The 13,878-nt window shown below is 50.2% G+C and overlaps 1 protein-coding gene across 14 annotated transcripts in view; it reads left to right on the plus strand.

Moving 5' to 3' along the window:
• Window positions 1-13,878, plus strand: part of RAPGEF1 (Rap guanine nucleotide exchange factor 1) — a 76,341-nt gene that overhangs the window by 59,795 nt on the left and 2,668 nt on the right. For 8 of the 14 annotated variants that reach the window (XM_042879219.1, XM_042879218.1, XM_042879220.1 and 5 more), the window contains 14 exons: window positions 152-451; window positions 1,534-1,626; window positions 3,203-3,291; window positions 4,589-4,700; window positions 6,025-6,100; window positions 8,900-8,984; window positions 10,236-10,328; window positions 10,434-10,619; window positions 10,772-10,856; window positions 11,067-11,161; window positions 11,602-11,680; window positions 11,814-11,915; window positions 12,307-12,404; window positions 13,362-13,490. In XM_042879219.1, the coding sequence (XP_042735153.1) occupies window positions 152-451; window positions 1,534-1,626; window positions 3,203-3,291; window positions 4,589-4,700; window positions 6,025-6,100; window positions 8,900-8,984; window positions 10,236-10,328; window positions 10,434-10,619; window positions 10,772-10,856; window positions 11,067-11,161; window positions 11,602-11,680; window positions 11,814-11,915; window positions 12,307-12,404; window positions 13,362-13,490 (1,622 nt within the window). The remainder of the gene's footprint in view (window positions 1-151; window positions 452-1,533; window positions 1,627-3,202; window positions 3,292-4,588; window positions 4,701-6,024; window positions 6,101-8,899; window positions 8,985-10,235; window positions 10,329-10,433; window positions 10,620-10,771; window positions 10,857-11,066; window positions 11,162-11,601; window positions 11,681-11,813; window positions 11,916-12,306; window positions 12,405-13,361; window positions 13,491-13,878) is intronic. The other 6 variants (XM_042879215.1, XM_042879216.1, XM_042879223.1 and 3 more) reach the window with 4 other exon arrangements.

The raw sequence follows: 13,878 nt of genomic DNA on the forward strand, positions 1-13,878 counted from the left end.
GGCTGCCTGTGGGCACGGAGGTGCCTTTGTTAGAATTACCTTGTGCTGTCACTGCTAAGCTGCCGCTGATCTAATCACTTTTTCTCTTGTCTGTCTCCTTCCTTTTCCCATCTTCTTTGTTTTTGTGTTGTGCATCTCTGCGTCCCCGTAGTACAAGTCTGTGTTTAGGTCCTACTCGCAGGACTTTGTGCCTCACAACCAAGTCTCCGTACCTCCTTTCCTGTCTTCTACCTCCTCCTCCTGCTCCACCGCACCCTTTCCGCCCGTCCACCTGTCTCCGAGCTCTGACCTCGCAGTGCCAGCCACGGCCAGCCCGTCTCCCAGCACTGGGGATGTGCCAAACTCCTCTTCGCAGGAGAGCAGCTTTAACGGGAGTGCTCCTGTCTGCCTTCCTTCTGAAACCTCTCTCACTGATTCTCTGCAGACGCCTTCGGTGAGACTGTCCAAAGAGGTGATCGTGTGCACCTTAACGCAAGGCCGGGCTTGTTTTTGTTTTAAAGGAATGTCACTTGTGTTAATACTTGTGATTTGGTTTCCAAACTTGCGTGTGAATGCAGAGGGAGTTTTCTGTACAAAAACGGTGGCTGTAAATCTGAGCAACCCCACAGGTTTGAGAGGTTGGAAACATAAAATGTCAAATGCTGGTGAAGGGGAGAGGAAGAGAAGTTGCTATAGCTTCCTGCAATTGTGATACAAATCAGAGGAAGGTAAAGGAGTGCTTGGCGAGGTTGGCTCCCAGCAGTGCTTCACATCCTGCAGGAGCTGCATGTCTGCTCCCTGAGTCCCTGGTGAGCCCCAGGAGCAGTGACTTAGCTCAGCTCCACACTCTCCTTACATAAGCCACTACTTTCTGTGGGCTTCTGCTGTCCCCAGCTGCCAGCACTGCTGGCACTCAGTGCAAAGTGTAACGCAGTGCTGGAGTTGGGCTGAAAGCTGTTTCCTCAGTTCAAGGTCCCTGGTTGGTTTAGCAGGCCAGTAGGCAGGTTACTTCTTTAAGCACCTCATTTACAAGGCGATTTCTCATCTGTGTGTTGCAAAACCTACGGTTGATGGGATCAGAACCTCAACTCTGCCTCTTCACAGTACTGAGAAGAGGGACATACACCACAGAAATCAGTTTTTCACCTTTTAGACCTGACCTTGCTGTTGCATCTTTGTTGTTTCGGGTCCTCGTAAGCACCCAGCAGCCCTCAAGTCTGGCTCAGCCTGGCTCCTCAGGGCTGGCAGCGGCACAATGGCGCTTGTGCTCAGGCTCTGAACGCTTAACAGCTGCACGCTGGATGTCCTCATGTGCACTGTGCACCTGCACAGCTCCCATAGCAGCTCTTGCTACGCAGTGCCTGCTGCTGTCCTGCTGCAGCTCAGGGCCTTCAGGACAGTCCTTGAGAACTCCGGTCTGGTCACCTCTGGGAACATGCAGCTGGAGGACAGGCTGCCACCTCGGTGATGGCACCGCAGGGCGCAAGTGCTTGCTACCAGCCAACGCTGCCCAGGGGCACCGTCACGTATTTCCTTTCATCCTGTCTCCCCTAGAGTGAAAACGCCAGTGAGGAGGCTGGTGAGGGTGAATACGTCAATCTGTATTCCTCTGGCCAGAGCAACGGGGAACTCCCTCATGCTGGAGGAGTAAGTAACCGGGAGAGGCCACGCTCTGGGAAGGGGCTGCCTGGTGCATGCTGAGCTCACACTGTGGCCCGGCCCCTGCACACCCCGGGGTGCCCGGTCCCCTTGCTGGTGGTCCCTTCGCTTGCCGTCTCCTGGCTTGCAGGCTTTGATGGCCTCCTGTTCTGATGCTGAGAGCCCCGGCAGGATGGAGGGATGGCTTTGCCTTCCTCTGTGGCCCATTTGTGCTTTGCTGTTTGTTTGGAGCTGCTTGCGTAAGGTTCCCTTTTAGACAGCTGCACTCTGACCAGCACGGTCTTCTGTCTGTGTTTACTCTTGTAATCGCTTTGGCTTTCCTATTTCAATAAATAAAGCCTTGTGCTCCCCTTTTTTAATTCTTATTTTTCCTTCCCCACTTGGGTACGAAGTGATTGATCAACAGCACCGTAACCACGCACTGCTTCTTCCTTCCCTCCAGCCTCCTATCTGAGCTGTTGCCTTGAGATGGGACATACCCCATGGCAGGGAGGTGCCACCTTCCTGCTGTGTCACCTCAGAGCTCTGTGCTGGTCCCTTTGCCAGCCCTCACCTAGAGCAGCCCATCTGCAGGATGTTTCCAAAGCCGTTATCCCTGCTGGCATTAAATATCCAAGGAGACGGTGCTCCCATCATTCCCCTTCATTAGGACAGCCCCAGCCCTCTGGGCAATCACTAACTGATTCTTAACTTGGAAGCAAAGGACTTTACAGATAGATGCAGCCTGGAGAAATTCCACAGGTGCTGACAAATCTCAGCTCCCTGGTGCACCATCCCCACCAAAGCTGGGCAGGGTTAGAGGTGCTTTCAATCCTGTCAGTTCAGTAGATGGAATGTCCAAGGTTCGCTTTGCATGATGTTAAATAATTCTGAACTCCAGCACTGTTAGATTAATATCCCCATTTGCCATTCATGGCTGTTTCTCTCTTTAATAAACGGCTAATTTAAAGTGCTGCAACTCTATTTTCTCCGAGCTGTCCACCTGCTGTTCCATGCTGTGTTCGGGTGGTTCTGCTTGTTTGCATTAGCCTCATTTCCACAGCCATGAATTGTGAAGTGGAAGCGTTCCATCATTGTGTGAGCTCTTCTGATGGAGGAGAAGGGAGTAGGAAAGGCACTTTGCATCCCCCCCTCCCCAAGGCAGTCTGGTCTTTTGGGGGCTGTAACTGAGAGGGGAACTGAAACTGGAGAGCTTGGAGCTGGCTGTGTCCATTCTGATTAAAGCAGAAGGCAAGTGTATTTCAACAGTAAGGGCTGGAAAAAAAAAAGCAGTGAGAGAGTTAAAATTCAAGACAACAGCTGACTTGTGTTGTAACTTTCAGCATCATTTCACAACGTTAAAGGCAAACAATACTAATTGCACTAGTCTCCAGAGATGGTCCCAAATTTCCTATCTAATTAACTTCTGTGTTTTCCTGGCATTTGGCATTAACTTGCATCAATCTTTAACTGCTCTGAAGGAATTTACAGCAAAGAGCCGTTTAGAGGCAGTAAGACTGTAAATGCAGGCTTGGCTGTGATGCAGGATCCAGGACAAAAATGAAAAACTTCCTTCTCTTTGCAGGAATCTCCCTCTGTCAAAGACGGCCATTCCAAAGACTCCACTTCAAACAGCAGTGCCATGGGGAAGGAAGGCAAAGATGGTGCTGAGAGGTGAGCCTGGCTCCCCTGTTACAGCTGCTTCCCTGCTTGGAGGTGTGCAGAGCACCAGTGATGTTCCTCTCCCTTTCCTCTGCTGGGGCTCGTTGTGGCTGCCTCTTCTGCCCCCAGCCCTTCAGGTTTTAAGCCTATTCAGTTGGGTTCTTTTGCACAGTGGCAGAGCAGTGGGATCCTACTGCAGAAGGAGGATCAAGGCAAGATGTCATTAGTTAACTCAGCAAGCCAGTAGGGGTTAATGCAGCCTATGTTTGTCATTGCAAGGCCATCTAATTGGCAGTCCTGTCAGAGACACTGGCTGCTCCCTCCTGCTTCCAGGGAAACATGAAAAAAGTCTGTGTCACTGCTGGGAAATAGTCTTCAAGAAGGGAATTTCTTCCTAACCCTGCTAGTTAAAGGCTGGCAGAGGCCCCAGAGCAGGAGTCTTTATATCCCTTCTAATACTCTTAGCTATCATTTGCCTATGTAAATGAAGAGGTGCAGGCTGTAACAGATGGGCTTCAGTAGGAGTGGAGTGAGTGCTTCCCTGCTGCTCGAGATTGCTCTTCAATTGCATTTCTGAGGCAAAAATAGAGAACAGCATTGTTTTGTGTGTGACAGTCAACTTCCCTCCTCCTATTTTCTGCAGTTGGTTTGAGGCTTTTAATCCCTGCAGTGAAGGAGGCAATACAGCAGTGCTCTGCAAAGCTCAGTGCAGATTGTTGCACCAAATTCTGACCTGTGCCTGGGGAAAGCTGTAAGGGATGTGCACTTTTTCCATGTTCTTATGAATGCAGGCATCGAGAAAGTGCCCAGGTGCAAGAGCACCTGTCTGTGGAGTAATGTGCACCAAAAAAGTGGTCAGGATGCCAGATCTTCCTGCAGAAAGAGTATATGTATGTATATATATATATATATATATATATAATTTTTTTTGTCAGATCACAGCCCATAGCAGCAGCATTTGGAGCATGTTTAGTCTCTGTACATTTGAGGGAGGGCTTAGATTTGTGTGCACTAATAATCTGGTGAATTAAGGAGATGTGAAAGTGTGTATTCATGCAGGGCATGGTAAAATCCTTTGTGCCAGAAATCCAGGCAGGTCCTAAAGGTTGGTTTGTTTTTCAAGTGGTGCACAAACTAACAGAGTTACTGCTAGATCTGTAGGCTTGTTTGCAAAAGCTTTACCTCCAGGCCTTCTGTGTGCTTACTGCTACTTAGGGAGGATCTGTTCACTGAGAGCTCAGGTGGACTCAGCATCCCTCGGTCATCAGATGGACGACGACACTGATGGTTGTTTGCCTGTTTTTTACAGGCAGCAGCAGTCACCAGATGCTTTGGAATCGTCACAGCTGGAGGAAGAAGTGGATGAGCTCTCCCTTATCGACCACAGTGAAATTATGGCTAGGTTAACACTGAAGCAAGAGGTGGGCTCCTTCGGGGTGTTGTTCATGTTCTTTGGTTTATATTCTACTGAGAGCTGATTTTCTGAAGGCATGGTTAGCATGTTTCCCAAACAGGACATTGCGTTGCTGATGGAGAAGCCAATGTAAGAAATGACTTTGTTTCTGGCTTGGGTGCATTCCCAGACACTGTTGCTTACTATGCTCTTCAACCAAGCTGTTTTTTCATGCAGCTTGAGGGAATACACAAGCTTTTGAAGCTTTCAGATTTATCAGGGGCTATTCTGAACAATAGAAAGAACTTGTCATTTACTGACACTTTAGAAGTGTTCTTTGGGCAGCTGAGAGAGAGAATGAGAAGCTGTTGCTGATTCCATGAGTAGTATTTTATGTGTCTTGCCAGAGAGTCACTTGAATTCACATTTTAGAAATAGCTGCTCAATGGCTGCAAGTCTGTGGGTTTTTTTCCAGTGTTTTGCATATTAAAATAACAGGTTTAGATAAGGGAAGCCAGGCACGATTCCAGTCTGACCTGCAGGAATATTTCCATCAGCTTTAAAAAAAAAACACACAAAAACAACAGTGATTGCTGATCGTTTTGGAGTAGCAGATCTGCATCAGCCCTTAACTTTTTTCTTCCTTTTTTCTTCCTTTATGGTCTGCATATTATAAACAATAGAGTACTGCTCCTGCACCCCATTTCCTGCAGCGTGGGAACCACTGGCTGACTGACAGATGAGTGCTGCATATTTTCAGTTGCGAATAGCAGGAGCTAAAAGAGGGATGTTCTCAAAGCAATAATGCAGGGGTCAAGGAGTTAGCAGGGCTATTCTTCTGCTCCTGGTTATTGGATTGCTTCAGGTGACCTCCAGCCAAATAGTTCCAGATTAGGGAATTAACTTGCTAGGTTTTTGATGTTCCAGGGGCATGCAAGTTGAATGCACGACCTCTCACCCCACAGCCACTGTGGTACATGATCCTGCACTTTGAGACAGTTCACACAGAGCTGCTGTTCTGTTAATGGTCTTTTGGGAGCATTTGGGAGTCTGGGATATTTCTCTTCATTCTTCTGTGGCCAGAAGGTTCAGCTTTCACTGTGCTTCACAGCCTGGTTTTAAGGAGTCAAAGGCCCTGAGTGGTAATCGACCCAAATCCTCATCTGGGACACCAAATGTTTGACTCAAATTCCAGGATTAGCCCAGCGCTTTGAGATCGTGCCCCAACTTGAGCTGCAAACAGTGCCAGGAACAGTGTGTGCTCTGCCAGTCAGTGCTGAGTTTGAGCCCCAGAGATGGTAAACCAGACTGGAGCTTGGGTTGTGTGTAAAGCACTTCTGTTCTCATTGCAGGGAGATGATGGGCCAGATGTCCGCGGAGGATCTGGAGATATTTTGTTGGTGCATGCAACAGAGACCGACAGGAAAGGTACAGGGGATGCCCCGAAACACAGCTGGGGAGTATGACCTGATGTGGGCTTTTGCTGCTGGGCTTCTGCAGCTCTGTGGTGTGAGCAGTTACGATGTGACTCTTGCTGCTGGACCAGGGTGGAGAGCTCTGCATTAATCATCCCCTGAGTTGCAGGGGGGATTGTGCTTATCTTTGGTGAAACAGAGGTAAGCTGGATAAGCGCCTGGTCATTCCATTTAACAGCAGGGCTGGAATTAACTCCTCATGGCCCTGGAGCCGGTGGAACTGCTGCCATGGTGTCTCCAGGCCTGCTGAGGGCAGATGTTGTCTTCTGAAAGTGCAGAAGTGATGGGGGCTTTTGTACCCGTGGCCATCAGGCAGCCCGGTGGCACTGCTGCCACCCCCTCCTCACTGCCTCACTGCCTCATCCAGCTCTGTACCACTACCCCTAGACCAGGGCAGGGAGGGGATTTACTGCATGTGAAATGAGATGTAGAGGAGAGAGCCAGGGGTGGCAGCTCCTAGCTCTGTTTGTTGCAGCCCCACTCTCAATCCAGCCCCAGTCACCACCCATGTGGAGCAGCTCCTTTCTGAGAGCTGTGACACACACAGTCATTGCAGCATTTCCAGAGAGTGATTTTGAATCTGCCAAATGCATTTGTGCTGATGGCCTTTAACCAGAATTGATCTCCTTATCTCCTGGGATGCAAGGCGAAATGTTCTAACCCTCTGAACCACTCAGCTCTCATATTTTAGAGGTTTGATAGCCAAAGGGGAGATATCTTTCATGTGCATTTTTAAATGGCAGCTCTTATGCTGTAGCATAAGGTGTTTCCAATTACTTACAGCACCATTCAGCTCGCAGGAAAATCCTTCCCTTGGCAGATATATTTCCCTATTTACGTCAGGCATCAAATCCAGGCACAGAGGACCAAAGTTAGGAGCATACTAGAGAGAAGGAGGCAATTCATTGCCCTGTGGTTAGATAAGTACATTTAAAAAAAAATCTAAATGGAAATGCCCCATGTACAAAAGCCAAAACTGGAATAGAGAAGCTCTGATTTACTCTTGCTGTTCTCCAGAACAAGCATCACATTGGAAGAACTTCCCCACTGTGTTTAAAGACACCACTTGACAAAGGGATGTGTGCTCAACCACCAGTTCCTGAATGGGGAGCTCAGTGGAGGCTGCAGGCAGTGAGGTGAAGGCTGTGGAGAACCTCTTGAGATGAGGAAAAAGCAGAGCAGGATTCTGAATGCACAGCAGGACAGGGGGAGAGGATGGGCAGAGGGGGAGCGGTGCATTTCGCAGGGCCGTCGCACAGCTCAGCCTTGCATGCTCTGCCAAGCTGCTGATCTGAATGGAGCACGGAGGAATTTGTGCTATGCTAACCCAGTGTTTGGGTGACTGAGAGGGTTAATGAATTAAGCTTACAATGAGAAGAATTCAGGGCTTGTAAATCAATCAGCCAAACAGCACAGAGGGGTACAGTTAAGAGGCTTTCCTTTAAAGATGAATTTCTTGGCAGCTTTGAGTGCCAGAGCAGACCAGCTGTATTACCTCACGTTGCCTTTTGGGCAGATGGGAACCCAGAATAAATGCAACTCCACGCCCTGCTGCATGATGCTTCTTGTCCATTTGAGTTTCCTAAAAGAGCTAAATGGAATAAGGGATGAAAGGAGGCTTGTGGTCTTTGGGATCAAAATCCGTGGTCAGTTAAGTGCTCGCAGCCGCGTGCGAGTGCAGGATTACAGCTGGAGCAAGCCTAGGGCTCACCCCTGACATGACCACCCAGCCTCCAGCTTTACAGCTTACATCTGATCGCTTTAGCCAAGAGCCAGCAGCACGCTCTGCTTTCAGAGCACGACGAAGAAGCATCTCTGTGAGACTGCTGCCAAGAGGAGCACTGCAGGTAGCGACGCACGGCTCTCACGCCGTTCCCTGCTTTCCCACCCTTCCCTGCACAGTGGGCTCACGTTCTGACATGTGGGTGTGGGTGTGGGGTGCTCCCTGTCCTGGTGGAACGTGCACAGCCAAGCCTGGGCAGGCCCAGCAGGAGCCTTCCCCTGTGGGTGCTGCTGAGCCTCTCCAGTGGTTGCAGCGGGGCAGCAGGGCAGCGTGCCATCCCACTGCAGATGCTGACTGCAGCACAGCTTGGTTTGATATCAGGCCTAATTAACTTCCATTTTGATCACATGGCAGCGTTCGTGTCGTGGCAGGGTCACACACGGGGCAGAGTCAGTTTTTGCTGTGCAATTTACTCCTTTGGTTGAAAATAATCAGATATTTACGCTGCCCTGAGGCAGACTTCCTGGAATACAGCAAGGGCAGAGAGGCTGCAGCACCAAGCCATCACACTGAAATATGAGTGTTCCTGTTCAGGAGGGAAGTGACTGTCTTCTGCAGGGCTCTGTGCTGGCTGAGCAGTAAAGGCAGAACAGGCACCCACCTCTCATTGTCAGATCTTCTCTTTAAAGCATCCCCAGGGCTTTCAGCACATTTGAATTTGACCTGTTACTACAGTTCCTGTCCCACAAACAGGTGTGTTTCACCAATCCCTTTGGTGGTCGCATAAGCTTGAAAGCAAATTGAAGTACTGCAAATGGGAGCCAGCCTAGGGGACAGGGCAGCTCCTGCTCTTGTGCCTAAGGGTCCATCTGCTGGTGAGAAACAACAGCACAGCTTTCCTGTACGGCTCATCCTTGTCAAAATGTGTCTGTGTCGGTGTCCTCTTTCTGTGAGGCTGGATTCAATCTTACATGAAGCCTTGTTTTCTGCAGGCAGGGTTGACTGAGGCTTCCTTGTCTTTCTCTGTAGATCTGGTGCTGTACTGTGAAGCCTTCCTGACTACATACAGGACATTTATTACCCCTGAAGAGCTCATCAAGAAGCTGCAGTACAGATATCCTTTTCCATGAAAGGCAATTTGCCCCAGGGAGCAGAGCAGAGCAGTCGTCATGGAGGGAGCTGGTGGTGAGCTGGCTGGTCACAAACCTGCTGAGAGCATTGTGCTGTGATCGCCCTGCAGGTGCCCTGAGCAGCACTTCCTTCATCTCTGCTGCCTACAAATAGGAAATGCCACAGGGCAGGTCTGTAGGAAGCAGAGTGCTGGACCTGAGTGTGGTGTCCTGGGGGCCCTGGCAGGAGAGAAGAGCAGTTCAGATGTTCTGTACAGAACTGGGGAAGTTGCCATTTGTTTGTCCATTCTGGTCTGTAGAATGGGGATCGTGTGTCCGTCCTTCAGAGGGGCTGAGAGAATTGCTTGGGCAGATGTAGGTTAACACCAGCGATGGCTCAACTGTCAAGTCCTATTCTCCTTCTCATTACAAGAAATGCAACACAGAAGATAATGTCCTCTTAGCCTCCAGCTCTGAGCTTGTATCTGCTAACAAGGCCAGGGCTGCACGTACAGTGTGTTAGTGCTTCTGGCAGCGCAGAGCAGGCTGAGCACGCTGCATGCAGTGCCTCCCTTGGCTCTGTCCTTGTCACCCCCAGAGCCTGGTGGGCTCTGCTCCTGCTCACACCCACCACAAAAGCAGCCTGATGTCACCCTGCCCTGAGCCACAGCTCATCACTGCCATCTGCAGCAGGGACGGCCTCCCTCTCTCCTGCTGGGATCAGTGCTGCCAAGGACACTGCAGAATCTCCTTGGGGAGCAGCTGTCGGTGGAAGTATTGGCTGGGGCTCTCCTGCAGGCCCTCTTTGATATTTGGCTTGCTGTTTCTCTCTCCATTTGTGCACCTGGTGGAAACGTGCTCGGCCTCTGCTGTCTCCTTCACTGCCACTCCCCATTTGGGCAGAGAGGAAGGTGGAGGTGACGTCTGAGATCTGTTAGGAGACCTGAGAGATGTCTCAGTCTGGTGTGGGAGATGGCAGTAGAGGAGTGCAGCTCGTTAAATGCCACCTTAGAGGCAGTAGTCTGAGGGTCCACCTGCCCTGCTAGCATCAGTTCTGCAAGGCACAAGGACCCCCTCACACCCCTGCTGCATCCCTGGTGGCAGCTCAGTGCCATGTTAATTAGGGCCATAGCAGTGTCCTCCATCTCCTAGAAACTCAACACCAGTTTTAATCAAGATGGAGTAATATCCCTTCTGATGTTCCTCAGGGCAGCTGTTAATTGTTCTAGCGGTTGATTCTTTAATTTGCAACCAACATATGAGAAGTTTTGCCACTTCCCAGATACGTTTAAGAAGCGAGTCAGTAAGAACACCTTCTTCGTGCTGGTGAGAGTGGTGGATGAGCTGTGGTGAGTTGCCTTCATAGTTTTGGGGTGGGAGCTGCACAGTCTGTAACAACACCTGCGTCCTGGACTCGTCATCCTGATGGCTGCCCTGGCTTTGCCATCTTTCAGCTTAGTGGAGCTGACAGAGGAGATTCTCAAGCTGCTGATGGACCTGGTGTTCCGGCTGGTCTGCAACGGGGAGCTGAGCCTCGCCAGAGTGCTGCGCAAAAACATCCTGGACAAAGTGGATCAGAAGAAGATGCTGAGATATGCCAACTCCATCAAACCTCTTGCAGCCCGAGGGGTGGCAGCCAGGTGAGGAAGCACACGTGTGGCTATTTTCTTGGTCCCTTCTCAGGAGCAGGGCATCCCTTTTATTTGGACAAAAGGCTTTTCTCGGTCTAAAGTAGAAGAAAGGAAAGAAAGCAAGTTACATTTCCATATTCTTTCATCTTTCTTTCCCGCAGGCCGGGGACCTTGCATGATTTCCACAGTCATGAAATAGCCGAGCAGCTGACCCTCCTGGATGCTGAACTCTTCTATAAAATCGAGGTACGAAGACAAGGATGGGGGGGGGGGGGCAGAGGGAGAGACCTGCACACATCCCTCTGCAATCTCTGGTATTCCCAGCGTAATGCAGAGGACAGCTGAACTTGTGTCAGCAAAAGACCATGGCCACAGGCTGCAGCTGGGAACCCTGAGGCAGAAATCCCATGATAACGTGTGGTGTTCTGCCACCCCTCTGTTTTTCTTCCTGGGCAGATACCAGAAGTTTTGCTTTGGGCGAAAGAACAAAATGAAGAGAAGAGCCCCAACCTGACGCAGTTCACAGAGCACTTTAATAACATGTCCTACTGGTAAGGAGCTCACAGCACCCATGGCACTGAGCTGTGCCTAACCTCCCCTGTCTTAGAGCTCAGGATATTCCTTGCATATTGCATATGCCTTGCAGTTGGTCTCCTGTAAGTGGGATCATGTGTGTATTTTTGGCCAGGAAGTAGATGCAAGTTTGGTGGAGCTCAAGAGAAATAACATGATGAGTTCTGGAGGGCACTGTAACATGGAGGAATTACCCAGTACCACTGAGCCCTTCCAACAAATGTTCCCCTTGCGAATGAATGCACTCTGAATGATCATTGTTCTCATCCTTGGAGTTATTCCTCGCTCAGTTTGAGTTGGAGATATCAGAAACTTTTCAATATTGTTGATCCATCCTTAATAGTTGTCAGTTTTGTAAATGAAACGAGAGGAAATCTGAGATCTGCTGAAGTGAGTTTATCCTTCTCTGTTCTTCCAGGGTCCGTTCCATAATAATGCTGCAAGAGAAAGCCCAGGACCGAGAGAGGCTGCTCCTTAAGTTTATCAAGATTATGAAGGTATCAGCTCAGTGCTGTGAATCACCCATGCTGTTCTTTAGCAGCAGAGTGGGACGTGCCAGATGGTAAAGCTGTTTTATGTTCTGAGGCATTACAGATCTCTCTGTAACTCGTATATTTTCCCTCTTCACAGCACTTACGAAAGCTGAATAATTTTAATTCCTATCTGGCCATTCTTTCTGCACTGGATTCTGCACCCATCCGAAGGCTGGAGTGGCAGAAACAAACCTCAGAGGTGAGGAACAGTGCAAGGCTTTTATATGTAGGGGAAAAAGGATAACTGTGGCTGTGATATGAAGCAGCAGGGTGAGTTTTAACAGCTCAGCAGCATGACAGGGTGGAGGGCTGGTGGATGAATGCTCTTCAGTGGGCGTAATGGCACAGTGCTGGCAGCCTGCAGTGCTGCAGGGCTTTCTGACAGCTGTAGGAGTGCCAGCACTGCCCTGGGCTGAGGGAACAGATGCTTCCTCCCTGTGCAGTGAAGCTTTGGTGGAGCTGAAGGCAGTGAAGTTCTGTGAGAACACAAACTGAGCAAACTGAGCTGGTGGTGTTTGCAGGGTGGCGTCGACTCCCTGGGAGAGAGGTTACAAAGATAAAGGGGTGACTGGGGGCTTTGTGTTCTGCAGGGCCTGGCTGAGTACTGCACTCTGATCGACAGCTCCTCGTCCTTCCGCGCCTACCGGGCAGCCCTGGCTGATGTGGAACCTCCCTGCATCCCATACCTGTGAGTCGGTGCTTCCTTTCTTCTGCCTTTACTTCTGTGCATTCCAGCAGTTCCTTCCGTGGTTTCTCAGCAGCGTCAGCCCAGCTGAGCACTTAGCCTCTGTCCTACATCTAAAATGACGTCGTTGTGCCACGTCAGACCCACGTGCCCTCGGAGCAGTCTGTCCTGCAGCAGGGAGGCAGCCCTTGGCACAGCTCCCATTTGTGACACTGCGTTCCCAGTACAGGATGACTGGTTTTCTCCATCTGCTGCCACCGCTGAGGATCTCATTCCCTTTTATAACTGTGGATCAGAGCTCAGACCACCTGCTGCTGCTGTTTCAGATGCTTTATGTCTGGACTTTCTTTTAGTGAGGGTGACTGGCAAAGGAAAGATTCAGTGGCTGAATCTTCAGCAGACACCTTTTACCTATACTTTCTTTGGGGTCTGTTCACTGCAAGGCAAGTTTTCCATGAGCTGCAGTGGGTCCCACAGCTTCAAGCTGCTGCTTGCTCCTCTGAAACAGCTCAGATTCTTATGGTTGAGAAGAGCTGTTCAATTAAGAATCTCCCTTAGCAAACACAGGTGCTTCATCCTGTTGACTTGAAGCCCTTCCCTTCTTCTGCAGGGGCTCTCAGGTCGAGGTGGCACACTTGCTCTTGCACCAGTAGAACTTCTGATCTCGCTTTCTTCCATTGTACAATTCCTGGAGGAAGGAGAGTCGCCTGGTGGGGGACTGGGGAGGGCTGCAGGGGGTGCAGAGGGTGGTAATGAGCACAGCAGCTGTTCTTGCTCTCAGCTGCACTTAACACCTGAGCACCTCCATGTCTGCTGCCAGGGAGACGTTTCCCTCCAGTTTAAAGCTGGAGCTGGTCAGGTTCCGTGTGGCTGCCCTTGGCTGGCTGTCCTGCCCACGTATGGCAAACCTCTATGCTTGTTTGCCTACTCTCTGGCTCTATGCCCTTTTCTCTCTTTCAGAGGCCTAATTCTGCAGGACCTGACCTTTGTTCATCTGGGAAACCCAGACTACATCGACAGCAAGGTGAACTTCTCCAAGCGCTGGCAGCAGTTTAACATCCTGGACAGCATGAGGTGCTTCCAACAGGTGTAAGTGAGGCAGTGGGGTCTGAGCCGGGTACTGTGGGGGCACAGGAGGGACAACATCGAGGTGGAGCTGTAAGGGGACCTGGCAGTGACATGGTTACAGTGCTTGTGGTCTGCTCCCCTCCCTGGGTTAGATAAGATTACTGAGTTGTGATGGTGTTTTTCCAGTATTGCTTTTAGAAGCCCTGTCTTTGTTTTCCTACTCTTTCTTTCCATGGCAGATTTTGCTGTGGCTGAGAACAGAGGTTCTCAGGAACACAAAGGGCTTTCCTCAGTGGATATGGAATGGCCTGGGTTGAAAAGGAGCACAATGTTCATTCGGTTCCAACCCCCTGCTGTGTGCAGGGCCACCAACCAGGCTGCCCAGAGCCACATCCAGCCTGGCCTTGAA

The sequence above is a fragment of the Lagopus leucura genome, unplaced genomic scaffold, assembly GCF_019238085.1.
Source record: "Lagopus leucura isolate 7727_CA_CO unplaced genomic scaffold, USGS_WTPT01 Super-Scaffold_100022, whole genome shotgun sequence".
Classification (NCBI taxonomy): Eukaryota; Metazoa; Chordata; class Aves; order Galliformes; family Phasianidae; genus Lagopus; species Lagopus leucura.